General features: G+C 40.5%; 1 protein-coding gene across 1 annotated transcript; it reads left to right on the plus strand.

Moving 5' to 3' along the window:
* Nucleotides 1–1,051: 1,051 nt before the first annotated feature.
* On the plus strand, nt 1,052–24,948 carry RAB33B (RAB33B, member RAS oncogene family). The gene is made up of 3 exons (XM_009448304.5): nt 1,052–1,211; nt 1,454–1,721; nt 21,724–24,948. The coding sequence occupies exons 2-3, from the start codon at nt 1,473–1,475 to the stop codon at nt 22,162–22,164; spliced, it is 690 nt and encodes a 229-aa protein (XP_009446579.1). The 5' UTR covers nt 1,052–1,211; nt 1,454–1,472; the 3' UTR covers nt 22,165–24,948.
* The last annotated feature ends 1,239 nt before the right edge of the window (nt 24,949–26,187 follow it).

Here is a 26,187-nt window from a genome sequence, read left to right on the forward strand (position 1 = left end):
GCAAATTCCTGGCAACTCCGGGCATGTTTAAGTTCTACTACTCATCTGTTCTGACTATATTTTCATCTGATGGAATAAGCAGTTCATCTCCTTTCCTAGAACTTTTAGTGCTCTACTGTCCCCCTCACTTTAGTTAAGGTCTGCCATGTCCTCCTCTCCGACAGTCCTTGACTTTCCCAATGGCATATTCATCTGCTCAAACAGATGTCACTGCAAAACAAAACAAACTTTTAACAAAAAGCAATGTTTGCATATTTGGGGCCTTCTGTATGACAATATTGCACGTTTCCTCAGAAGAATTCACGGAGATTCTTTAAGGTTGGGAGTTTAATATATTGATATTTTCCTTAGGTAGACAAAGACAACCTCTAAGTGCGCTCAGTTAATCTTTAACCGCTACATCATCGTCACCCAGGCACTAAGACATAACTAGGGAATAATGAGTTTTATTTCCACCAGAGGCGCCTAGTAACTACCAGGTTCAACGCTCCCAGGTGGCCGACATGTGATGTGCTCTACCGTTTGGGCTGGGGACATTAGCCTAACAAACTCTGGCCACAAGGATCACGCGGATATTCTTGGGGATGCCTAGCGAAATGCGCTGTGCCTAGGCCTCGAACTCTCGCCTGCTCTCCGGTGGGCGGTCTCGAACTCCAGCCTGCTCTCCGGCAGCCCACAGCAATGCGCCTGCCAAGACCTTAGGCTGCAAAACTCGCCACGGCCCAGAGCTCGCCTCCAAGTGCGCCCCGCACAGGGCAAGCTTTCGGCGAGGACTCGCGTCCCACCCATCTAGCCCTGGCCGCTATCCCAACTCCCGCAGTTCACAGAGGCGGCGGCGGTGAGCGCAGCCGATGCCACATCCTCAGCGGCAAGCTGAAGGAACCTGTCTCCTCTCTGGGGCGACCAAACGATACGTCGATGCCGGAACCGACCCAACGCCGGAGCCCGGCGACGTCCTTACCGTTGCTCTCCAGGTACACGCCCCCGTCAAAGGCGGCTCTGCGGCCCTCTCGCGAGAGAGTGCCCGTGGTACCTCCTTCCTCTCAGTTGTCTGTCTCTCCCCGCCCCCGGAGTGATTGCGTGGCTTCCTCCAGAGGGCGGGAACCTTGGACGTGGCGGGGCTGGGTCAGTCAGGGCGCTGGGCCCAGCCTCTCTGCAGGCTGGCCTTCCGCACTGCCGTGAAGCCCCCGACAGGCCCCACGCCTACCCAGGTAGACCGGCGCCAGCCCGAGTGACGCCTGGCGTGTGGCCGCGGGCAGGCGGCTCCGTGCGGCGGGGCGGGCGGGTGCCACACCTGTGCGGGCGAGAGCGGGGCGGGAAGGTGCGCAGGCGCGCTCGGGACTGGTGGGCGGTGGCTCCTGGGAAGTTGCGCAGCCGAACTGGCTGGCTGGGCGCGCGCGCTTGCGGTGGCGTAATCTCTCAGCCTTTCTGTGTCTCCTTTCCTCCGCCTCAGTTTGGGGCGGGTCGGGGGAATGGCTGAGGAGATGGAGTCGTCGCTCGAGGCAAGCTTTTCGTCCAGCGGGGCAGTGTCAGGGGCCTCAGGGTTTTTGCCTCCTGCCCGCTCCCGCATCTTCAAGATAATCGTGATCGGCGACTCCAATGTGGGCAAGACATGCCTGACCTACCGCTTCTGCGCTGGCCGCTTCCCCGACCGCACCGAGGCCACGATAGGGGTGGATTTCCGAGAACGAGCGGTGGAGATTGATGGGGAGCGCATCAAGGTGAGCGGATGGGGAACTGTTGGGGAGGACGGGATGACAGGTGTCCCAACCCCACCATGGGCTGGTCGCTGGCCGTGTGCACGGTGTGTGTGTGCTCCATTTTTTTCTCACGCTGATGAGATTGGAGTTGGGGATTGGAAGGATTGCAATACTGCAAACTTCTAAGGCAGCGTTTCTCAGACTTCACTGTGCATGCGATTTACCTGGGGATCTTGTTTTTGAAAATGCAGGCTATGATTTAATAATCTCGCTGATGATGCAGGTGCAGCTAGTCCGTGGACCACACTTTGAGTTCAGGAGTGTAGGGCTTATCTACCGACCCATTGACTGTGTGTGTCGTGTGCTGGGAGTCAGTCAAATATGAACGGAGGAAAAACAGTGAAATTGCGCGAGAATGGAAAATCCATTTAATCAGTAATAGTTATTAAACATTCATTCGAGCAGTGCCTTAGATGTTGTGGAAGTAAAGCCTATTGCCTTTGAGGAAGTACTTAGGTATTCTCTTGCATACAGTTTTGCTGTAGTAGTTTCTGTATGATACTGATTTTAGAAAAATCTATTTTCCCGCAGAAACATTCTATATGTGATAGTTCCTACTCAGGTTGCCAAAAGCATTTCTCATGATGCCACCTCAGACACACGCCCAATTCTTTATTCCCTTTAAGTCGTTATTTTTGGTCCCTGGGACTGGGGACACTGAGTGACAGTAATAGTGGAGAAGGTAGTATAGGCCCCAGGGCAGGTTTGAAGTTCTGAGGGGTTGGAATCTAACAGTGGAATGAGGATCAATGACAAGGCTTAGGCCTCTTGATGGTATAAACCTTAGACACACCTTCATAGCAAGCCACCACTAAATGCCACCTGTTGATGCCACTCCTTAAAACATAGGTGGAACTACCTTGCCTTATACTACTGCTTTAAATCAGCGATCGTCTTTATCTCAGTCTCTTGGTGGGGATGGGGAGTGGTGGGAGAACAGGCTTGCTTCAGACGTTCCTACCCTCGTATCTTAGAGGCAAGAACAATTTATTTTTCAGTTCCCTAATCATCGCCCCCCACCCCAACGGGTTATACTGCTAATGATGGTAGAGGTGAAGTAAGCTGGGTTAAAAGAAATTAACCTTTCTTTGGTGCTTTTGTCTTTTAATTTTTCACATTAGCATTTCATGTCCCATATGAGCTCTCAGTGGTGGTTTTGGGGTTGCTTTGTATTAGGGAGTTTAGAAAGATTTGTATACTTGCAGAAGAAAAGATAGAATAAAAGGCTAAACATTTTTCACCAGAATTAGGTTTGGCCCAGAAGCCTTTGGGGTGAAAAATAATGGAGCTTCTGAAGTTCCAAGGGAGTTAAGATTGGGAGAAGCAGGAATCTGGGAAGTACGTGGGCTTTGGAGCCCAACTAACCTGGATTCAAATCTGAACCTACAAAAGGGTAGGGATGGGCTGTGTGTCCTTACTAGGGTGACCAACTTTGCCCAAGACTGTCCAGGTTTTAAAACTGGGTCTCACATCCTGGGGACCCCCTGTATTGGGCACACCAAAATAGTTGGTCGCCCTGGACCTTAGGCAGATTCTTTAACCTCTCAGAGTCTGTTTTTTTCTTCCGAAAAACTGGGATCATGATACCTTATCAGGCTGCTGTGAGGATCAGATGAGGACATATATGAAGCACCTGGTTCATAGTTGGTGCCTTTAAAAAGATTCTTTGTCTTTCCTGGTGGCTTAACATTATTTTTCCTGTTTGCCACCATTAGTTCTGCAGTTGTACACCCAAAGTTGAAAGCAGAGATAGTGGAGGGCATAGGTAGACAGCTAAGGGGAGAGAAATTTAAAAAACAAAACAAAAACAAAAACGGAAGTAGGAAATTCTTTCAAAAGTGCAGAGAATGAGGGTGGGGGAGGAGTTGGGATTTGAGGGCCCTTTATCTGTTCCTGGGTTGCCATTTATACTTAAAGATAACAGATGAATCAGGTGCAAATTTAAGAGATAATAGTATTGAAAAAGTATAAAGCATGTGAAGTGTATAAAGTCAATTACCTAACTACTGAGGTGAGTGCTGGCAGTGATAAATAAGACAGAACCACAGGTATGACGAATCTGGGAGCACAGAGTTGATAATTCTGGTTGGGAAGAGCAAGGAGATAATATTTTTTGGGGAGATTATTTCTACTGAACTTTAGCCTAACTTGTTACATTGATGTGGACTTGGATACTGAGATCATTTTTCTTCTAAGGCCCTAGCCGTTGATTTGTGCCACCAATGGTGAGACTTGAGAGAGATTTTTATTGTGGTTGAAATGACTACAGACATATTCTGAGGTTTCTATAGTAGGAAAAGATATAGCTATGTTGGGCATTTTTTAAAACCACAGAGCTTAATTTTTTTTAGTGCCCTTTTTTTTTAAAACTGAAAAGTGATATAAAGAGCTTTATTCTATGTGCTGCTTCTGCTGCTTTTTGGTTAACCTGTAATACATCTTGAGTGCTGCTGAAATGTTCATATTATGTCTTTGGAAAATTGTAGCCTGATCTAAAATGACATTTTTCCTAATTTTTCATCTTAAAGCTGGAAAGCTCTATGTTACTTTACTAGTAAAATGCCATTCTAGACATTATTTCTTTGATAAAAATGAGATATTGCGTTAAATGTTTTGATAATCATGGACTAGAAAATTTTCAGAAAGCATGACTTAACAACAATGCCCTTTCAGAATCCGTTAAAATGTTTTATGAAATTTAAGAAAGCCTATATCTGCTAATCCATTCCTAAGCAGTATGTGCAGGTAATTGAAAGAGGAAAATCTTGTTTGCAAAATTTTGGAAGTCGAATAAAATTATAAAATTAAATTCCTTAAATACAAATACATTCGGCTTTTAAATTGAGACTCCTAACTCTAATCCTTATGCTCCTTCCTCGTGTGTATATCCCCTTCATGACTAACTGTATTCCTTTAGCACAATCATTTTCCAGTGGCAGACACACCAACCCATTAAAGCCTGGTGTTGTATTTAATCCGGCCTCCCATTAGAGGTCAGCAGGTCCTACTTGAACATTTTAGTAGCTTACTTTTTTGTAGCGGTAGAAATGAAATGTTCCCATGTTAAGTGCAAAATGTTAATATTAACTAAAGGAAAATAATCAGGACCTCTCCCCAGACTGGTAAAACAAATATTTAATGAGTAATTGCTGGAAAGAAGACATTTTGATAAGCACAGAGAATTATGATACGGCACAAGGGTCAGCAAACTATGCTTGAGGGCCAAAAATGGTCTTTTGCCTGTTTTTACATGGCCACAATCTAAGAATGATTTTTTACATTTTTTAATGTTTAGGGAAAATATCAAGATTTCATGACATGAAAATCATATGAAATTCAAAATTCACCTAGGTTGTACTACTTTAATCCTTCTTATCCTAGTACTCTCACCCCTCTCCTTTGCTCTCTGAGTCAAATTGGTTTTCCACCTGCACACTTTCTGTTAACTGTCTTGTCTTCAAAATTCTAGTTCAAGTCCTTTTTTTAACCTCTCTTTGAACTGTTGCAGCAGCTTAACAGTTACAGCAGCTCAACTGATCTCCCAGTCCTCAATTAATCTATTTTGTACATTGTTGCCAAAATGCCCGATTAATGTTGTACTTCAAGATTTATCTCCCCTAACTCAAGTGCCCTGGGTGGTTCTCCATTATATTATAAAGTTCCAGCTGGGTGTTGTGGCTTGTGCCTGTAGTCCCAGCTACTCCTGAGGCTGAGGTGGGAGCATTGCTTGAGGTTCAAGGGTACAGAGCACTATGATCGAGCCACTCCAGCAGAGCCAGACCCTGTCTCTGTCTCTCTCTCTTTTTTTTTCAACACGTTTATTTTAGGTTCAGGGGTACATTTGCAGGTTTGTTGTATAGTTAAACATGTCACAGGGGTTTGGTGTACAGATTATTTTGTCACCCACATATTTTGTCACCCACATATTAAGCATAGTACCCAATAGGTATTTTTTCTGATCTTCCACCTCCCACCTTCCACCCTTCAGGAGGCTCCAGTGTGTGTTGTTCCTGTCTTTGTGTCCGTGCGGTATTTGGTTTTCTGTTCCTGCATTAGTTTGCTTAGGATAATAGCCTCCGGCTCCATGTTGCTGCAAAGGACATGATCTTGTTCTTTTTGTGGCTGTATAGTGTTACATGGTATGTATATACCACATTGTCTTCATCCTGTCTACCATTGATGGGCATTTAGGCTGATTCCATGTCTTTGCTATTGTAAATAGTGCTGTAATGAACATACATGTGTAGATGTCTTTATGACAGAATGATTTATGTTCCTTTGAGTGTATACCCAATAATGGGATTGCTGGAGCAAATGATAATTCTGTTTTTAGCTCTTTGAGGAATCACACCACTTTCCACAAGGGATGAACTAATTTACACTCCCACCAGCAGTGTATAAGTGTTGTCTTTTCTCTGCAACTTTGCCAGCATATGTTATTTTTTGACTTTTTAATAATAGCCCTTCTGACTGGTGTAAGATAGTATCTCATTGTGGTTTTGATTTACATTTCTCTCATGATTAGTGATGTTGAACATTTTTTCATATGCTTTTTGGCCACAGATATATCTTCTTTTGAAATGTGTCTGTTCATGTCCTTTGCCCTCTTCTTAATGGGGTTGTTTCTATTAAGAACAAATCCCATCTCAAAAAAAAAAAAACAAAAACCTTCCAGCCAGCCAGATTCCAGTGACTCACACCTGTAATCCTGGCACTTTGGGAGGCCAAAGATCACTTGAGCCCAGGAATTCAAGACCAGCCTGGGCAACATAGTGAAGCCCCATCTTTACCAAAAATTTAAAAAAATCAGCCAAGTACGGTGGCATGTACCTGCAGTCCCTGCTGCTCAGGAGGTAAGGCAGGAGGATTGCTTGAGCCCAGGAGTTGGAGGCTGTAGTAAGCCATGATCACACCATTGCTCTCCAGCCTGGGCAAGAGAATGAGACCCTGTCTCTTAAAAACAAAAAAAGAGTCTCCTCACACCTCCAGTCAGCTTCCTTCTATGAACTCTTTTAGCACCTTACCTGAACCTTTAGATGATCTCTATCTCATTGCATACATACCTGTCTTACCTCCCTTACTAAGTTTTATTCAGGGCAGGATCCATGTCTGGTAATTCCATAGACTTCTTTCAGTGTCTAGTTCAGTTCTTTTTTTTTTTTTTTTCTTTTGAGACAAAGTCTTGCTCTGTTGCCCAGGCTGGAGTGCAGTGGCATGGTCTCAGCTCACTGCAACCTCCGCCTTCAGGTTTCAAGCAATTCTCCTGCCTTAGCCTCCCAAGTAGCTGGGATTACAGGTGCCTGCCACCACACCCCGCTAATTTTTTGTATTTTAGTAGAGACGGGATTTCACCATGTTGGCCAGGCTGGTCTCGAACTCCTGACCTCGTGATCTGCTGCCTCGGCCTCCCAAAGCGCTGGGATTACAGGCGTGAGCCACCGCGTCCGGCCTAGTTAAGTTCTTAAACCACATAGTAAGTACTCAGGGAAAAGTGTTGAATATATAGAGGCAGAGAGATCAGTTGGTAGGGTACTCTGGAAATCCAGAATTGAGGTGATAAGGGAAAATAAAGGGGTGATAGAAGAGGTATTTTGAAGATAAAGCCAAAGTCTTCAGTAACTGGCTGTTGGTGATGAGAAAGAAGAGGACTGGATGAGTGAGGTTGTGAGTCTGGGTGACAGGAGGTAGGTAGTGGAGCTAAGGGGGACTACATGGAAGATTGAATTTGGACAGGCTCTGTAACATTATGATTTAGTCATGTGTTTATTGAGATGATCCTATATTCAAATGGAAATACTGATTGGCAGCTACAAATACCGGATTGGCACACAGGAGAAATAATTATGCACATGAAGTTGAAGTTTGGAAGCACGGATAGAACAAAATGTAGCTAACATGCCTAGAGAGAATAGTAGAAATTTTGTTAAATTTTTTTATGGCATGATGAAGATGACATTCAGTGAATGCTGTATAAATACAAAATATAAATTGGGTTACTAATTATTGTTCTGTGTTGATCTTCATTAAAAGTAAATTAATGTTTATAAGTCAAAAAATATTTTATATGAAGTCACCTTATACCCTACCTTAAAACAGAATCAAATTGATACTTTATTTCTTAAAACGTGGTATTGGTGGTTGGAGAGATACCAAACTGGTTCTCTTGATTTGATTTGATTTGCATTGAAATTCAGTGAATGAGAATATGCGCAGTTCAGGTATCCTAAGAATGCTGAAGAATCTTGTGATCCTTTAGCTCAGAAACTTTTGGGCAGTTTCTGGTCTGAAAAAGACTTTGAATTGCTGGGGTTTGGTCCTGGGGCTGGCATGGTGTAAGTAATATACATTTTCACAGACCCAAGCTTTCCTACTATCTGAAGGATCCCAGGAACCAGGTCAGAATTCCTGTTGTTTTTCTAGCCTGATTTCAGAAGCCTATGATTCTCTTCTGTCACTTCTTACGAAGATGGCAGCATTGGTGTGTATATTCAGAGGTGGTGAGAAGAGAATTACTTACTTCTCTGGAATCAGTGGTCAAGATCTCTTGCTTTGGAGACTGTGTGAGGACTCTAAGCAAATTAGTTTAAGCAGAAAGGGAATTTATTGTTTCATATAACTAAAAAGCCTAGAAGTAAATTCCTCTGTCTGCCAGTTCCAACTGCAGCTCTACATGCCCATTCCTAAACTATGGTAGTGACAGGGAGTGTGGGGGTGCGAACCTCTGATTGGTCAGACGTAGGTCACATGCCCTTCCTGGGAGCCAGTGGTTCATGTGAATGGAAAGCAGGGGAGGGCCGATTCCCAAGGAAAATAGGGTGCTAATAATAGAAGGGAGAATGAGGGTTAGGCTGGAGAAAACAACATGCATTCTCTACAGAATCAGGTAGTCCACGTTTAAATTCTGGCGTTAAGACTTACTCGTTTTGTGGCCTTGGGTGAATTACTTAAACCTCAGTTTCCTCATCTGAAGATTGGGTAATTATTACATAGGGTTGCATATATTAAATAAGGGCATGTAAAGGACTTAGCAGAGTTCCTGGAGTATACATGGAATGTGCTAAGCCCCAAATCAATATTAATAGTTTAAGAGTAAATGCTCATTCCTTCAGGAGAGAGATGGTAGTGGGGGAAAAAAACAGGCAGTGAAAGAATAGGGAGAGAGGATGGATAACTAAGATTACTGTTCCAAATTGTGTGTATTTTTTCCTCTAAGGTGATAACTAATGCTTTCTCTCACTGCTTGCTCTCTTCCTTATCACCATTATTATTCTGTAATTAAATCCTTTATTTAAAAAAATTTTGACCGGGCATGGTGGCTCACGCCTGTCATCGCTTGAACCTGGGAGGCAGAGGTTGCAATGAGCTGACTTCGTGCCACTGCACTCCAGCCTGGGTGACAGAGCAAGCCTCCATCTCAAAAAAAAAATTTCATATATACGTATAATTCCTTTATATAATACTTCATGAATCTCTACTTTAAATTCCAATATCAAGTTTTAACAAAAATGGCAACCTAGCTACTGCTAAATACTAATAGTAGAATCTTGTTGTTGATGACAGCTCTTTTTTTTTTTTTTTTTTTTTTTTTTTTTTTTTTTTGACGGAGTCTCGCTCTGTCGCCCAGGCTGGAGTGCAGTGGCGCAATCTGGGCTCACTGCAAGCTCCGCCTCCCGGGTTCACGCCATTCTCCTGCCTCAGCCTACCGAGTAGCTGGGACTACAGGTGCCTGCCACCATGCCCGGCTGGCTAACTTTTTGTATTTTTAGTAGAGACGGGGTTTCACTGTGTTAGCCAGGATGGTCTCGATCTCCTGACCTCATGATCCACCTGCCTCGGCCTCCCAAAGTTCTGGGATTACAGGCGTGAGCCACCGCGCCCGGCCATGACAGCTCTTTTGGTAATTTTATTATCCAAAATGAGAAATGATCTGACTTTAAATTGATTTAATACTCTTTTTGCTTGACCTAAAATGTTAAAGGTTTTAATCCAAATTTTCCATCCCTGATTAACTATTAAATTTACTTTTCCCCTATTCTTTCAAAGAACACATTTTTATTATTTCATGTAAAAGACCATCTATATAAGAACTACATAAGAGCTTCTGTTAACAATTTAAGTTGTAAAACAACATCATAACTGGTATTAGTAACATCTCAAGAGAACTCTTTGCTTTTTGTATGTGGAGTAGAAATGTGTGCGTCTGGTGTACAGAATCAAATGGCAAATCTTTGAAATAAATTTTAGCTTTCTGGAGTCTCTCTCAGCCTCTACTGATTCTGAGTGCTGCCAATTCATGTACTGGTCTGTGTTCACTTAAACCCTGTTAAAATTTTAAAATAAATTTTAGCTTCCTAAGAAGACAAGTAACAAATTTTTGTGATTATTTGAAAGGAATACTGCCTTTAAAATGAAGAATTTGGGCCAGGTGCCATGGCTCATGCATGTAATCTCAGCACTTTGGGAGGCCGATCAGTTGAGCCGAGGAATCCGAGACCAGCCTGGGTAACATGGAGAAATCCCATCTCTACAAAAAACACAAAAATTAACTGGGTGTGGTGACACACTCCTGTAGTCACAGCTACTCAGGAGGCTGAAGTGGGAGGATTACTTGAGCATGGGAGGTGGAGGTTGCAGTGAGCCAAGATTGTGCCACTGTACTCCAGCCTGGCGAGAGTGAGACCCTGTCATAAAAAATAATAATACTTTTTTTTTTGAGATGGAGTTTCTGTCGCCCAGGCTGGAGTGCAATGGTGCGATGTCAGCTAACTGCAACCTCTGCCTCCCAGGTTCAAGCCTATTAAAGGCGTGTGCCACCACACCTGGCTAATTTTTCTGTATTTTTAGTAGAGACGGGGTTTCACCATGTTGGCCAGGCTGGTCTTGAACTCCTGACCTCAAGTGATCCACCCACCTCAGCCTCCCAAAGTGCTGTGATGACAGGCGTGAGCCATCACCCCTGGCCAAGTATATATTATGTTATCTTTATAATGTTTAAAATGGCAATAAGATTGCTGTGAGCACATATTAGCCATTTTTCCTAAGATATTTAAGTATTAAATTGGGAAAAATTTCTCTGAAAATATTTCCCAATTTAACATTTATCAGATGAAAGCATCTCACTTCCTTGGGTCCAAAAGTATCATTTTCTCTTCTTTTTTAAACATCATGAACCATTCCACTCATAGCTAAGCCTCAAGAGTTTTCTAGGCTTTGCTTTTCGCCTAGTGTCTGTTTGTCTGTCTCCTTCAAAGTTTTCTCTAGCCTTTTAAAAGTGATTAAAAACTGATTAAAAACAACAGTTTTTAATCAGTTGTCCTGTCGTGTATTGGCTGGGTCTCTCACTGCTCCTTTCCTGTCTCCTTGCCTTCTCATCTCAGTGTGCAGGCCTCGAAGGCAGCAGGCAGCAGTAGCCCTAAGCCTTCCCATCATTTAGTTATTCCATGAGAGAAATTTTGAAGCTTCTTTTTAAATATTTCTTTGTAAATGCCTCATTATTAGTTACGTTTATGGCTCTACAGTAAAGTGTAGAGTTATTTCAGGCTGGGCATGATGGCTCTTGCGTATAATCCCAAAGCTTTGGAAGGCCAAGGTGGGAGGATCACTTGACCCCAGGAGTTTGAGACCAGCCTGGGCAACATAGTGTGACCACCCCGCTACTGTCTCTACAAAAAGTAAAAACTTAGTTGGGTCTGGTGACACGCGCCTGTGGTCCCAGCTACTCAGGAGGCTGAGGCAGGAAGATTGAGCCTGGTAGGTCGAGGCTGCAATGGTCCATGATTGTGCCACTGCATTCCAGCCTGGAGAGGCTGAGTGAGACCCCGTCTCAAAAAATAAAAATAAAAAAGGGGTAATTTCATACCTCTGTGTTCTGGAAGACTTGATATGATTAGAAAGCATAAAATTTTGAACAGGATTGATGGGAAGAGGAATACTGTTTTTTGTTTTTTTTTAAATTATACTTTAAGTTCTAGGGTATTCAACGTGCAGGTTTGTTACATATGTATACATGTGCCATGTTGGTGTGCTGCACCCATTAACTCATCATTTACATTAGGTATTTCTTCTAATGCTATCCCTCCCCTCCCCCAACCCCATGACAGGCCCTGGTGTGTGATGTTCTCCACCCTGTGTCCAAGTGTTCTCATTGTTCAATTCCCACCTATGAGTGAGAACATGCAGTGTTTGGTTTTCTGTCCTTGTGATAGTTTGCTGAGAATGATGGTTTCCAGCTTCATCCGTGTCGCTACAAAGGACATGAACTCATCCTTTTTTATGGCTGCATAGTATTCCATGGGGGTATATGTGCCACATTTTCTTAATCCAGTCTATCATTGGTGTACATTTGGGTTGGTTCCAAGTCTTTGCTATTGTGAATAGTGCTGTAATAAACATACGTGTGCATGTGTCTTTATAGTCTCATGATTTATAATCCTTTGGGTATATACCCAGTAATGAGATCGCTGGGTCAAATGGTATTTCTAGTTCTAGATCCTTGAGGAATCACCACACTGTCTTCCACAATGGTTGAAGTAGTTTACAGTCCCACCAACAGTATTAAAGTGTTCCTATTTCTCCACATCCTCTCTAGCACCTGTTGTTTCCTGACTTTTTAGTGATCGCCATTCTAACTGGTGTGAGATGGTATCTCATTGTGGTTTTGATTTGCATTTCTCTGATGGCCAGTGATGATGAGCATTTTTTCATGTGTCTTTTGGCTGCATAAATGTCTTCTTTTGAGAACTGTCTGTTCATATCCTTTGCCCACTTTTTGATGGGGTTGTTCGATTTTTTCTTGTAAATTTGTTTAAGTTCTTTGTAGATTCTGGATATTAGCCCTTTGTCAGATGGGTAGATTGCAAAAATTTTCTCTCATTCTGTAAGTTGCCTGTTCACTCTGATGGTAGTTTGTTTTGCTGTGCAGAAGCTCTTTAGTTTAATTAGATTCCATTTGTCTATTTTGGCTTTTGTTGCCATTGCTTTTGGTGTTTTAGACATGGAGTCCTTGCCCATGCCTATGTCCTGAATGATATTGCCTAGGTTTTCTTCTAGCGTTTTTATGGTTTTAGGTCTAACATTTAAGTCTTTAATCCATCTTGAATTAATTTTTGTATAAGGTGTAAGGAAGGGATCCAGTTTCAGCTTTCTCCATATGGCTAGCCAGTTTTCCCAGCACCATTTATTAAATAGGGAATGGGAAGAGGAATATTGCTTAGTCAGTCTCATCTAAAAACAAAGGGTTTTCTTAGGATTAAACTTCTTCTTCCTCTTTTTTTTTTTTGTTTTTTTGGAGACAAGGTCTCACTCTGTTGCCCAGGCTGGAGTGCAGTGGCACGATTATGGCTCACTGCAGCCTTGATCTCCTGGGCTCAAGCGATCCTCCCACCTCAGCCTCCCAAGTAACTGGAAGCACAGGTGCATGCCACCACACCCAGCTCACTTTTTTTTTTTTTAAGAGACGAGGTCTCACTGGTAGAAACAAAGTAGAGACAAGGTCTCACTGTGTTGCCCAAGCTGGTAGAGACAAGGTCTCTTTTGGTAGAGACAGGGTCTCACTGTGCTGTCCAAGCTGGTTTCAAACTCCTGAGCTCAAGTAATCCTCCCACCTCAGGCTCCCTAAGTGCTGGGATTACAGGTGTGAGTCATTGCACCCGGCCTGGGGTTAACATTTATCATTACCGCTTACATTTGTGGAGGACATCCACAGTTCTTTGAGGCGGGTCTAAATTCTGCATAATCATTTTTTTTTATTTTGTTTTTATAAATGACATGCATGTTTGTTAAGGAAAATAGAAAAGTAGAAATAAAGGGAGAAATTACCTTGGAGACAACCATTGTTAGTATTTTGGTATATTTCCTTTTCGTGTGCTTTTTATTTTTTATCTTGTGAATATAATTTGCTTAAAACATTATAAGTCATTTTTCATTGATGAAGTGATGCTTGAACATCTGAGTTACAGAAAATGTCATTAGAAGAGAAAAAAATCAGCTCTAGTTCCCTTGGATAGCTTTTATATAGGTCATCCAATTTATTACCAAAATATCTTTCTAAATGCTAAAGATAGAATTTCAAGGGTCTTTTTTTTTTTTTTTTTTTTTTTTTGAGACATAGTCTTGTTCTGTCACCCAGGCTGGAGTGCAGTGGCACGATCTCAGCTCACTGCAACCTCTGCCTCCTGGGTTCAAGCGATTCTCGTGCCTCAGACTCCCAAGTAGCTGGGACTACAGGTGCATGCCACCATGCCCTGCTAATTTTTTGTATCTTTGGTAGAGACGGGGTTTTGCCCTGTTGGCCAGGCTGGTCTTGAACTCCTGAGCTCAGATAATCTGCCCGCCTCGGCCTCCCAAAGTGCTGGGATTACAGGCGTGAGCCACCATGCCTGGCCTCAGATATATTTTATTTGCAGATATTTTCTCCCATTCTGTGAGTTGTCTCTTCACTTTGATAGTGTCCTTAGAAGCACAAACTTTTTTTTTTTTTTTTTTTTTGAGGCAGGGTCTTGCTGTGTCACCCAGACTAGAGTGCAGTGACATGATCTCAGCTCACTGCAGCCTCTGTCTCCCAGGCTCAAGTGATTTTCCCACCTCAACCTCCCAAGTAGCTGGGACTACGGGCACCTGCCACCACACCTGGCTAATTTTTGTATTATTAGTAGAGATGGGGTTTCACCATGTTGGCCAGGCCGGTTATGAACTCCTGGACTCATGTGATCCACCTGCTTTGGCCTCCCAAAGTTCTGGAATTACAGGGATGAGCCACTGTGCCTGGCCCTCCGCCACGCACCTCTTCCCCCCTCCCCCCCGCCCCCCACCGCCGCTTTTTTTTTTTTTTTAAGAGACAGGGTTTCCCTATGTTGTTCAGACTGGTCTTTTTTTTTTTTTTTTTTTTTGATGGAACAACATTTTGATTTTTTTTAGTTTTTAAAAGTTTTTGTGGATACATAGTAGGTGTATATATTTATGGGGTACATTATATGTTTTGATGCAGGCATGCAATGTGAAATAAGCACATCATGGAGAATGGGGTATTCATCCCCTCAAGTATTTATCCTTTGAGTTACAGACAATTCAGGCCAGGTGCAGTGGGTCATGCCTGTAATTCCAGCACTTTGGGAGGCTGAAGCAGGCAGATCGCTTGAGCCGAGGAGTTCAGACCAGCCTGGCCAACATGGCGAAAACCCATCTCTACAAAAAAATAAACAAATTAGCCGGGTATGTTATCTTGCACCTGTAGTCCCAGCTACTCAGGTGGCTGAGGCAGGAGGATTCCTTGAGCCCAGGAGGTTGAGGCAGCAGTGAGCTGAGATCGTGCTGCTGCATTCCAGCCTGGGTAATAGAGCAATGTCCTGTCTCAAAAAAAAAAAAAGCCAATTACATTATTTATTTAAAAATATACAATTATTGTTGACTGTAGTCACCCTATTGCCTATCAAATAGTAGGTCTTATTCATTCTTTCTGTTTTTTTTTTTTTTTTTTTTTGTACCCATTAACCATCCCCATCTCCCCTACCCCGAAGCCCCACTACCCTTCCCGAGCCTCTGGTAACCATTTTCAACTCTCTATGTCCATGAGGTGTATTGATTTGATTTTTAGATCCCACAAATAAGTGAGAACATGTGATGTTTCTCTCTCTGTGTCTGGCTTATTTCATTTAACATAATGATCTCCAGTTCCATCTATGTTGTTGGAAATCACTGGATCTCATTGTTTTTTATGAATGAATAGTACTCCATTGTGCATATGTACCACATTTTCTTTATACATTCATCTGTTGATGGACATTTAGGTTGCTTCCAGATCTTAGCTATTATAAATAGTGCGGCAAAAAACATAAGAGTCCAGATATCTCTTTGATATACTAATTTCCTTTCTTTGGGGTATATACCCAGCAGTGGGATTGCTGGATCATATGGTAGCTCAATTTTGAATTTTTTGAGGAACCTCCAAACTGTTCTCCATGGTGGTTGTACTAACTTAGATTCCCACCAACAGTGTATGAGGGTTCCCTTTTCTCTACATCCTCCCCAGCATTTGTCATTGACTGTCTTTTAGATACAAGCCATTGTAACTGGGATGAGATGTTATCTCATGATAGTTTTGATTTGTATCTCTCTGATGATTGTTGATGTTGAGCACCTTCTCATATACCTGTTTGCCATTCGTATGTCTTCTTTTGAGAAATGTCTATTCAAATCTTTTGCCCATTTTTTATTAGATTATTAGATTTTTTGCTGTAGCGTTTGAGCTCCTAATATGTTCTGGTTATTAATCCCTTATCAGAGGGGTAGTTTGCAAATATTTTCTTCCATTCTGTGGGTTGTCTCTTTACTTTTTTGTTTCCTTTGCTGCACAGCAGCTTTTTAACTTGATGTGATTCCATTGTCCATGTTTGCTTTGGTTGTCTGTACTTGTGGGGTAATGCTTAAGAACTCTTTGCCCAGACCAGTGTCCTGAAGATTTTCCCCAACATTTTCTTGTAGTAGTTTCATAGTTTGAGGTCTTAGATTTAAGCCTTTAATGCATTTTGATTCGATTTTTGTATATGGCAAGAGATAGGGGTCTAGTTTCATTCTTTTACATGTGGATACCCAGTTTTGCCAGCACAGTTTATTGAAGAGACTGTCTTTTCCTCAGTGTGTGTTCTTGGTAACTTTGTCAAAAATAAGTTCACTATAGGTGTGTGGATTTCTGTCTGCATTCTCTATTCTGTTGCATTGGTCTATATGTCTGTTTTTATGCCAGTACCCTGCTGTTTTGGTTACTACAGATCTGAAATACAATTTGAAATTAGGTAATGTGATTCCTACAGTTTTGTTCTTTTTGCTTAGGAGAGCTTGAGTTATTCTGGGTCTTTCGTGGTTCCATACAAATTTTGGGATTGTTTTTTCTCTTTCTGTGAAGAATGTCACTGGTATTTTAATAGAGATTGCATTGAATCTGTAAATTAATTTGGTACTATGGACATTTTTTAGCAATATTGATTTTTCCAATCATTGACATGGAATATTTTTCCATTTTTGTGTGTGTATGCTTTAATTTCTTTCATCGGTGTTTTATAGTTTTCATTGTAGAGATCTTTAACTTCTTTGGTTAATCCCTAGGTATTTAATTTTACTTCTGTTATTTTGTTATTTGTTTTCTGGTTATTTTGTGGTCTTCTCTTCCTTCTTTCTTTCCTTCCTGTCTTCCTCGAGTGAAGGTAATTTTCTCCTGTAATATGATTTAGTTTCTTGCTTTTTATTATTTGTGTGTCCATTGTATATTTTTTTCGCTTGAGGTTACCATGATGCTTGCAAATACTATCTTGTAACCCATTATTTTAACCGATATATTAGTCCATTTTTACACTGCTGATAAAGACCTGAGACTGGGCAATTTAAAAAAGAAAGAAGTTTACTGGACTTACAGTTCCACGTGGCTGGGGAGGCCTTACAATCAAGGCAGAAGGTGAAAGGCATGTCTCACATGGCAGCAGACAAGAGAAGAGAGCTTGTGCAGGGAAACTCCCCCTTTTAAAACCATCAGACCTCTTGAGACTTACTCACTGTCATGAGAACAGCATGGGAAATACCTGCCCCCATAATTCAGTTACCTCTCACAGGGTCCCTCCCACAACACATGGGAATTCAAGATGAGATTTGGGTGGGGACACAGCCAAACCATATCACCTGATAACAAGTTAACACTCTTTTTACATAAACAAACAAAAAATTAATAGAAACTGTATGCTTTAACTTCATCCTCCCCACTTTTTAACTTTTTCTTGTTTCTATTTATATCTTATTGTATTGATTATGTCTTGAAAAGTCATCGTAGTTATTATTTTTGATTGGTTCATCATTTAGTCTTTCTACTTAGAATAAGAGTAGTTTATACACCACAGTTACAGTGTTATAATATTCTGTATTTTTCTGTGTACTTATTATTACCAGTGAATTTTGTATCTTTGGGTGATTATGTATTGCTCGTTAATGTCCTTTTCTTTCTGATTGAAGTGCTGCCTTCAGCATTTCTTGTAGCAGAGGTATGGTATTGATCAAACCCTTCAGCTTTTGTTGGGGAAAGTCTTTATTTCTCCTTCATGTTTGAATGATATTTTTGCCAGATATACCACTCTAGGATAAAAGGTTTTTTTCTTCAGCACTTGGAAATATATCATGCCACTCTCTCCTGGCCTGTAAGGTTTCCATTGAAACATCTGCTGCCAGACCTATTGGAGCTCCATTGTATGTTATTTGTTTCTTTTCTCTTGCTGCTTTTAGGATCCTTTCTTTATTCTTGACCTTTGGGAGTTTGATTATTAAATGCCTTCAGGTAGTCTTCTTTGGGTTAAATCTGTTTGGTGTTCTATAACTTTCTTATACTTGAATATTGATACCTTCTTCTAGGTTTGGGAAGTTTTTTGTATTATCCCTTTGAATAAACTTTCTGTCTCTGTCTCTTTCTCTACCTTCTCTTTAAAGCCAGTAGCTCTTAGATTTGTCCTTTTGAGGCTATTTTCTAGATCCTGTAGGCATGCTTCCTTGTTTTTTATTCTTTTTTCTTTTATCTCCTCTGTGTATTTTCAGTTAGCCTGTCTTCAAGCTTGCTTATTCTTTCTTCTGCTTGATCAGTTCTGCTGTTAAAGGACTCTGATGCATTCTTCAAGAATCTCTTTGTTGAATTTATCTGGTAGTATTCTGAATTCCTTCTCTGTGTTATCTCGAGTTTCTTTAAAACAGCTATTTTGAATTCTCTTCTGAAAGGTCACATATGTGTTTCTCCAGGATTGGTCCCTGTTGCCTTGTTTAGTTCATTTGGTGAAGTCATGTTTTCCTGGATGGTGTTGATGCTAATAGATATTCTTCTGTGTATGGACATTGAAGGATTAGGTGTTTATTGTGGTCTTCACTGTCTGGGCTTATTTGTAGCTGTCCTTCTTGGGAAGGCTTTTCAGACATTTGAAAGGACTTGAGTGTTGTGATCTAAGCTGTATCTGCCTTAGGGGTTGCCCTAAGCCCAGTAACACTGTGGTTCTTGCAGACTCGTAGAGGTACCACCTTGATGGTTTTAGACAAGATCCAGGAGAATTCTCTGTACTACCAGGCAGAGATGCGTGCTTCCTTCCCTTACTTTCTTCCAAACATACAGAGTCTCTCTTTGTCTCTCTCTGTTCTGAGTAACCTAATACTGAGAGTGGAGTGACACAAGCACCCCTGTGACCACCACCACTATGACTGCACTAGGTCAAAGCCACCTTTACTTTTGCCTCTGCTCTAGGTCTAGACTGCACTAGACCTGAAGCCAGCAAAGCACTGTGTCTCACCCAAGGCCTGCTGTAACTACTCCCTGGCTACCGCCTGTGTTTACTCAAGGCCCTAGGACTCTACAATCAGCAGGTGGCAAAGCCAGCCAGGCCTGTGTCCTTCTCTTCAGGGTGGCAAGTTTCCCTAAGCCTTGGGTTGGTCCAGAAGTACCTTCCAGGAGTCAGGGACTAGAGTTAAAAATCTTAGAAGTCTACTTGGTGTTCTGTTGTACTGTGGCTGAGCTGGCACTCAAACTGCATGACACAGTCCTTCCCACTCTTCCCTCCCCTTTCCAAAGACAGAGGAGCTTCCCACTTGTAGCCATTGCCACTCTAGGCCATGAGGAGTACTGCCAGACTACCACCAATGTTCCTTTAAGGCCCAAGGGCTCTTAAGTCCCCTTGTCATGAATGCTGCCTGGCCTGGGCCTCACCCTTCAGAGTAGCGGGGTACCCTCTGGCCCAGGGCAGGTCCAAAAATGCTGTCCAAGAGTCAAGTCCTGAAATCTGGGACCCCAAAGGCCCTCCTGTGGCCATGCTGGTACCAAAGGTACAAGACAAAGTCCCCTTTACTTTTGCCTCTGCTTTTCTCAAGCAGGAGTTTTGCCCTATAGCCGCCACAGCTAATTATGTGCTGAGTCTCACTTGCAGTCAGCAAGTCTCAGAGGTTCACCCAAGACTGTCAATGTAGTGCCTGGGTATGCCAGCTGGTTTTTCAGGGCCCAAGGGCTCTTCAGTTAGCAGTGATGAATGCTGCCAGGACTGGATTTTTTCCTTCAAGGCAGCAGGTTCCTTTCTGCCCAAGGTGTATCTAGAAATGTCATCTAGGAGGTAAGGCCTGGAATGAGGGCCTCACAACTCTGACCAGTGTCCTATCCTGCTGTGGCTGAGCTGGTATCTTAAGATCAAGACAGCGTCCTCCCCACTCTTCCCTCTCCTCTCCTCTCCTCTCCTCAAATGGAGGGAAGTGGTCTTTTTTGGAGCTGTGAGCTGTGCAGCCTGGGGTTAGGGGAGGGGTGATGGCAGCACTCCCTTGGCTGTCCCAGCTGGAGTCTCAGTATGTCTCCTGTCTGCCCCAGCGCACTGTCTCTGGGCCTAGTTTAGCACTCGGAGTTGCCTCAGAGTTGCAATGCTTGTGGCCTAGACTGCCTTTCAAGTTTACTTGGAGACACAGAGGGCAAGGTTTGTGGGAACTCATGTTTGGACTGCTGGGATTGGTGGTTCCCCTCTGGCTGGGGCTGGGTTAAGTGTTCCCTCTGTGGGTAGACATCAGCTGAGTTTGGTCCGGTTTTCCTTTTTGCTCTAACAGGGCAGAACTGAGTTCAGTGCCTCTCAATTGCTGTGTTCTCCTTTTCCCAGTGCCCAGAGAAGCTCTCTGTACCACACCGCTGCTGCTCGGGGTGCAGGGGGTGGGTGTTGGCAATTCAGGACTGTTTTTTCTATCTCTTCAGTTCCTCTTTCAGCAATATGAGTTAAAACTAGGTACTATGAGTGCTCACCTGATTTTTGGTTCTTATGAAGTTTTTTTTTTTTTTTCCTGTGTAGTTAGTTATTAACTTGGTGTCCTTGTGGGGCAGCTGGGGACATGATAGGTAGAGCTTTCTATTCTGCCATCTTGCTCCACCCTCCAATTTTATTTGTTCAGGCTGGTCTTAAACTCCTGGGTTCAAGTGACCCTGATGCCTTGGACTCCCAGAGTGCTGAGCTACCGCATCTGGCTGCACAAATATTTTTAATTTTGATGAAGTCCAGTTTATTTTTTCCTTTGATTGCTTTTACTTTAGGTATTGTATCTTAAGAAACCATTGCCTAATCCAAGGTTATGAAGAGTTAAAGTTTTAGCTCTTAAATTTAGGTCTTTGATCCATTTTGAGTAAGTTTTTATATATGGTGTGAGATAGGGATCCAGCCTCATTTTTTGCATGTTGTCCAGCACTATTTATTGAAATGACTAATCTTTCCTGCTGTTGAATTTTCTTGGTAATCTTGTTAAAAATAAGTTGACCATAGATATATGGGTTCACTTCTGGATCCACAGTTCTGTTCCATTGATTTCTGTATCTGATCTTAGACCAGTTTCACACAGTCTTGATTACTGTAGCTTTGTAGTAAGTTTTGACATCTATAGTTTTAAGCATTTTAATTCTATGTTGAGCATTTTTATTCATGATTTTTTTCTAGCCTTCTTAAGTTTTCAAGGGGGCCTGGATTTCATAGACATACACATACATGTATATGTTTGTTTGGAGGCTGGATCTCATAATAACATCTTTCCTAGGTTTAATATTTTAAATTAGACTACTGAAAGGTAAAGAGGGGTGTATAGTAACCAAATTTACAGGAATTAAATGCTTAACATGTTAACACCTGATATATTTTTCTCTTAACATTTTAAAATAAAGTTTTGAGGTAAATTTTATTTAAACAAATTGGATTTACTGAAATTTAGAAAATCCTGTATTGAAATATTTGTTCCGACAGTTGTATTATAATTTAATTGTGAGGTAACTGGTATCATGAAGTCTGGATCCCATAGGTAAAACTGAAAAGACATTATGGAAGGGAGAAATCAAAATATTTTAAGTGAAGAGATAATAAAGACAATGCAAGATGATTACATTTCTTGATATGTATAATTGGAATGGGATTTTCAGTTTTCCTTGTTTTCTTCCCATTTTTAGATCCAGCTATGGGACACAGCAGGACAAGAACGATTCAGAAAGAGCATGGTTCAGCACTACTACAGAAATGTACATGCTGTTGTCTTCATGTATGATATGACCAACATGGCTAGTTTTCATAGCCTACCATCTTGGATAGAAGAATGCAAACAACATTTGCTAGCCAATGATATACCACGGATTCTTGTTGGAAATAAATGTGACTTGAGAAGTGCCATACAGGTACCCACAGACTTGGCACAAAAATTTGCTGACACACACAGTATGCCTTTGTTTGAAACGTCTGCTAAAAACCCCAATGATAATGACCATGTGGAAGCTATATTTATGACCTTGGCTCATAAGCTTAAGAGCCACAAACCATTAATGCTTAGTCAGCCCCCTGATAATGGAATTATCCTGAAGCCTGAACCAAAGCCTGCAATGACGTGCTGGTGCTAAATAACAGTCTTTATTATATTATCTAATTTTGACTAAAGAAATACTTTTGAAGTATGACAGTAATAAGTCATAAGATTTAATCTCAACTATAATGGGTCATCTTGACACTTTGCTGTTTGTCATTGTCACGCTTTTGTATTTTGTATCTACTTAAGTTTGTCACTGTGACAACACAGGAAAAGTTGGTTTTCAGGTGAGATTGAAAATGAAGCAAAGATAGGATGAATCTGAACATCTCTCCATCTAGAGCCCAATGAAGGAAGCTTCAAATGAGAACATGATGGAATCAGTAACCGTTCAATCTTTTGTCCTAGGATTGGAAAAAAATGTTAAAGGTTTAGGACACACCTAATAGTATGTCCTTTGAATGGGAAGTGTTCTTAATAGGATAAAAACTGGTATTTGCCTCTCCCCAGAGTACTTTTTTTGTTTTTTGGTAGAGACGGGGTCTTGCTATGTTGTCCAGGCTGGCCTTGAGCTCCTGGGCTCAAGCAATCCTCCCACCTCAGCCTCCCCAGTACTGGGACTGTAGGTACTCACCACTGCATCTGGCCTTTCGTTGTTTTATTAACATATTTAGTTTTGTTATTATTGGTATGTTTTAGAGCCAAGACTTTAGTTCCAGTGGGATAAGAAGGCATAGAATGTTTTCTGGTTCCCAGTCCATAAAGAATGACTTTTCCAAGAGTTCTAGATGTTTGATTTTCTAATTAATACTTATCAGATCTACAAAAATCATTATTATTTTTAAAAGAGTTATTTGAGTTTCTTTCTTTTTTTTTTTTTTTTGAGATGGAGTCTCGCTCTGTCTCCAGTTTGGAGTGCAGTGGCGCGATCTCGGCTCACTGCAACCTCCGCCTCCCAGGTTCAAGTGATTCTCCTGCCTCAGCCTCCCGAGTAGCTGGGATTACAGGCGTGCACTACCACACCCAGCTGATTTTTGTATTTTTAGTATAGATGGGGTTTCACCATGTTGGCCAGGATGGTCTCGATCTCTTGACCTCATGATCCACCCGCCTCAGCTTCCCAAAGTGCTGGGATTACAGGTGTGAGTCACTGCACCCAGCCGAGTTGCTTTCTTACTAAATCCTATTAAAATATGCAAAAATAAGTCAGATTTTAAGGCAAATAAAGTGACATAAGGTGCTTTATATTTTATTTTGGTATATTTAAACAGTGAAAAACTAACTGAAAGCACATGAAGAGTTGTAACTTGGGGGAAAATAGGTAAACATAGCTTCTAGCTAACACAGGAGACCTATTCTTAGCCTTTACTAATTTCAAGCAGTGTATCTGATATGGTATCTCTTGCTCTCCCTTCAACTCCAATAAATTTAATGACTAAATGCCAAGTTAACAAATCAACTTCCATTTGGATTGTAGCTGTGAAGGCACAACTCTAATTGCTATTAGTCTACATGTATTTCTGTAATAGTATTGTGTCATATCAATTTTTAAGATGTCTAAATTTTATGGTCACAAGTTATCCCTCCTCAGTATGAAAAATAAATTAGATATTGAAAAATGTCTATACTTCAGTGATGGAAAGAATATTTCAAGAAGTTTTTTAACCTAAATACTTTTATTTTGAATTTAAGTCTTTGCACATAAAATATAGCAAGCTTACATATTAAACTATTTACGTAAATGGAATGTAAGCCATGACTTTAACTGAAGTGTTCACATTCACTAATTTTGATAGATTGCTGTCCTTAATAATTTTGGAGGAAATTAAGCCAAATGATTATTGTACTACAGTATTTTCAGAATATGGGAAATCAGTTAAAAATGTAATCTAATCTAGTTTAAGATTTTTGTTTAATCATCATGGTGATCCTACCTGGATAATTTAACTATAAAGACAAAGTAATTCTATTAAATGAACTAACTGAAAATAATAATTATAGGAAGTGATTATTCCATTTTAAGTATTAGAGCTCAAATTGGCTTTATTTGCATTTAGGGAGATCATGTTTTCTTAATCATGCTGGAATTAAAAACTAAAAATTGTTTTACTTGTATCGAAATTAACCTTGATTTATAACTATTTTTGTAATAAAACAATGACAGCTGTAGTAACTATGATGGGTGTAACAACATTTTTTTAAAGAAGGGAATCTGTTTATCGCTTTTCAAAATATTTTCTAAAGTGGGGGAAGAAAGTTTATAGACTTTCCAAGCACATTTATGGTTTTTTATTACTCTTATTATGGTTTTAAAAAGAGTAACTTTATTTCTTTTTGTAAGGAATTAAGTAGTATCCTTTACAGTTCTGTGAAAGGACTTATTTTTTAACTTTAATATTTATTAGTTTTAAAATATTTGTATCTTATTTGTAACAATTTGTTTTAATTTTTTATATGTATGTTTTTATTTTTTAAAAACATACCAGTTGAATGGGGTTAAAGCTTTCAATATCTTAAAATATTTATAAAACATTTCACTGTTGCAAAATCACTTCCAAAATGATAGCTAACAACTAATTACTAATTTTTAAAGAACAAATCACACATTTAAAAAATCTGTAGAATTTATTTTAACTATGACCTTTAATTGAAAATAAATAATTAAAATACCAGACATGTTTTGGAAAAGTCTTAATTTGAGAACACCAAAGGAAACTACCCCAGAATCTAATGTAGTTAGCTATTAATAACAATGCATTATTGAAAGTATATTGCAAATACATGTTTCCTCATGAAATCTAAGTAATTTTGTTGTGGAATAGTGTCACTGTTACATTTCCCCCATGAAGTTCAATAAACCAGCTTAGCCACAAAGAAATTGTGTTTTATTTTCTTTGTTTGGTTACTGGGTAGAGTATAAAATAAAACAATCTTTTTTTTCCTCCTGGTTTCCAGATAATATTATATATTTATATATATATGATATATATTTATATATATGATATATATATCATATATATCATATATATGATATATATATATATATGATATATATCATATATATAAATATATAATATTATATATTTATATATATCATATATATATATTATATATAATTATATATATAATATTATATATATCATATATATGATATATATATATATGATACACTTTTAAAAACAACAAAAAGCCCCCAACCCATTGGAAATTTATTTTCTTGTATACATTTGAGGTTAAAGAACACTTCAGGAAAAAAACTCAACAAAGTATTAAAATTAGCTGATAACATAGCTTTTGTATTTGTGTGTTTTAGTAATCCAACTTGTTTTAGAATACTTCAGTGCAAAAAGCAAATGGTGCAAGAGGAGTTGATGTGTATTTAGACGTAAAAGCATTTAACAGAATGAATAACTATAGAAAGTATGAGAAAAGAGAACGAACTACGTCTCAGGTATAAGATTGCAGTTACTGATTTAGACACTATAGGATTAGGGATGTGGGGGCCTCTGATGTTGATTCTGCTTCCCCTGGTCAGTTTATTTTACGTATAAGTTACCCTTGTGTTCAAACACAAAATTGACATTATTCATGAAGGACTGCTTTCTTAATCAGATATTAAGAAGTTGGTCATGTATTTTGGGAGCACGTTTGCTACAGCCTGTGTGGCAAGGGCGAATGCACTTGGTTTGTTGGAATAACCTGATTTATCAAACATTTATCAAGTATGGGTCATGTGTTCTCTATTTGTGTTAGTGGAGCTACATAGACACTGTCCTTGAAGAACTTACAAAATAGTATATGAACAAATAGGAATTCTACAATATACTGTGATCAGTGTAATCAAAGAAGCATATACAAAGGACAATGAGCACAGAATATGGAGTGGTCTTTTGACTTGGATATGGGAGCAGTAGATAATCAAAAAGCTTCGCAATAAGTGGAAGCATTTATGCAGCATCTCAGGGTAAATGTGAGGCATTCTCCATGTAAAGGAGAGGGAAGAAAGTCATCCCAGGTGAATGCACTGCAGGGCTCAAGAGTGAAGTTGAATTTGGGGGGAATGACTGCTAGGTCAGTGTGAGTATGTGATAGAATGGAGGTGTGGTCAGAACACGGA

Source organism: Pan troglodytes, chromosome 3 (assembly GCF_028858775.2).
Source record: "Pan troglodytes isolate AG18354 chromosome 3, NHGRI_mPanTro3-v2.0_pri, whole genome shotgun sequence".
In the NCBI taxonomy this organism is placed as follows: Eukaryota; Metazoa; Chordata; class Mammalia; order Primates; family Hominidae; genus Pan; species Pan troglodytes.

Coding starts and splice junctions, on each gene's coding strand:
- RAB33B (XM_009448304.5), top strand. CDS start 1,473: ATGGCTGAGGAGATGGAGTCGTCGCTCGAGGCAAGCTTTTCGTCCAGC. Junction 1,722..21,723: donor TTGATGGGGAGCGCATCAAG/GTGAGCGGATGG, acceptor TCCCATTTTTAG/ATCCAGCTATGGGACACAGC.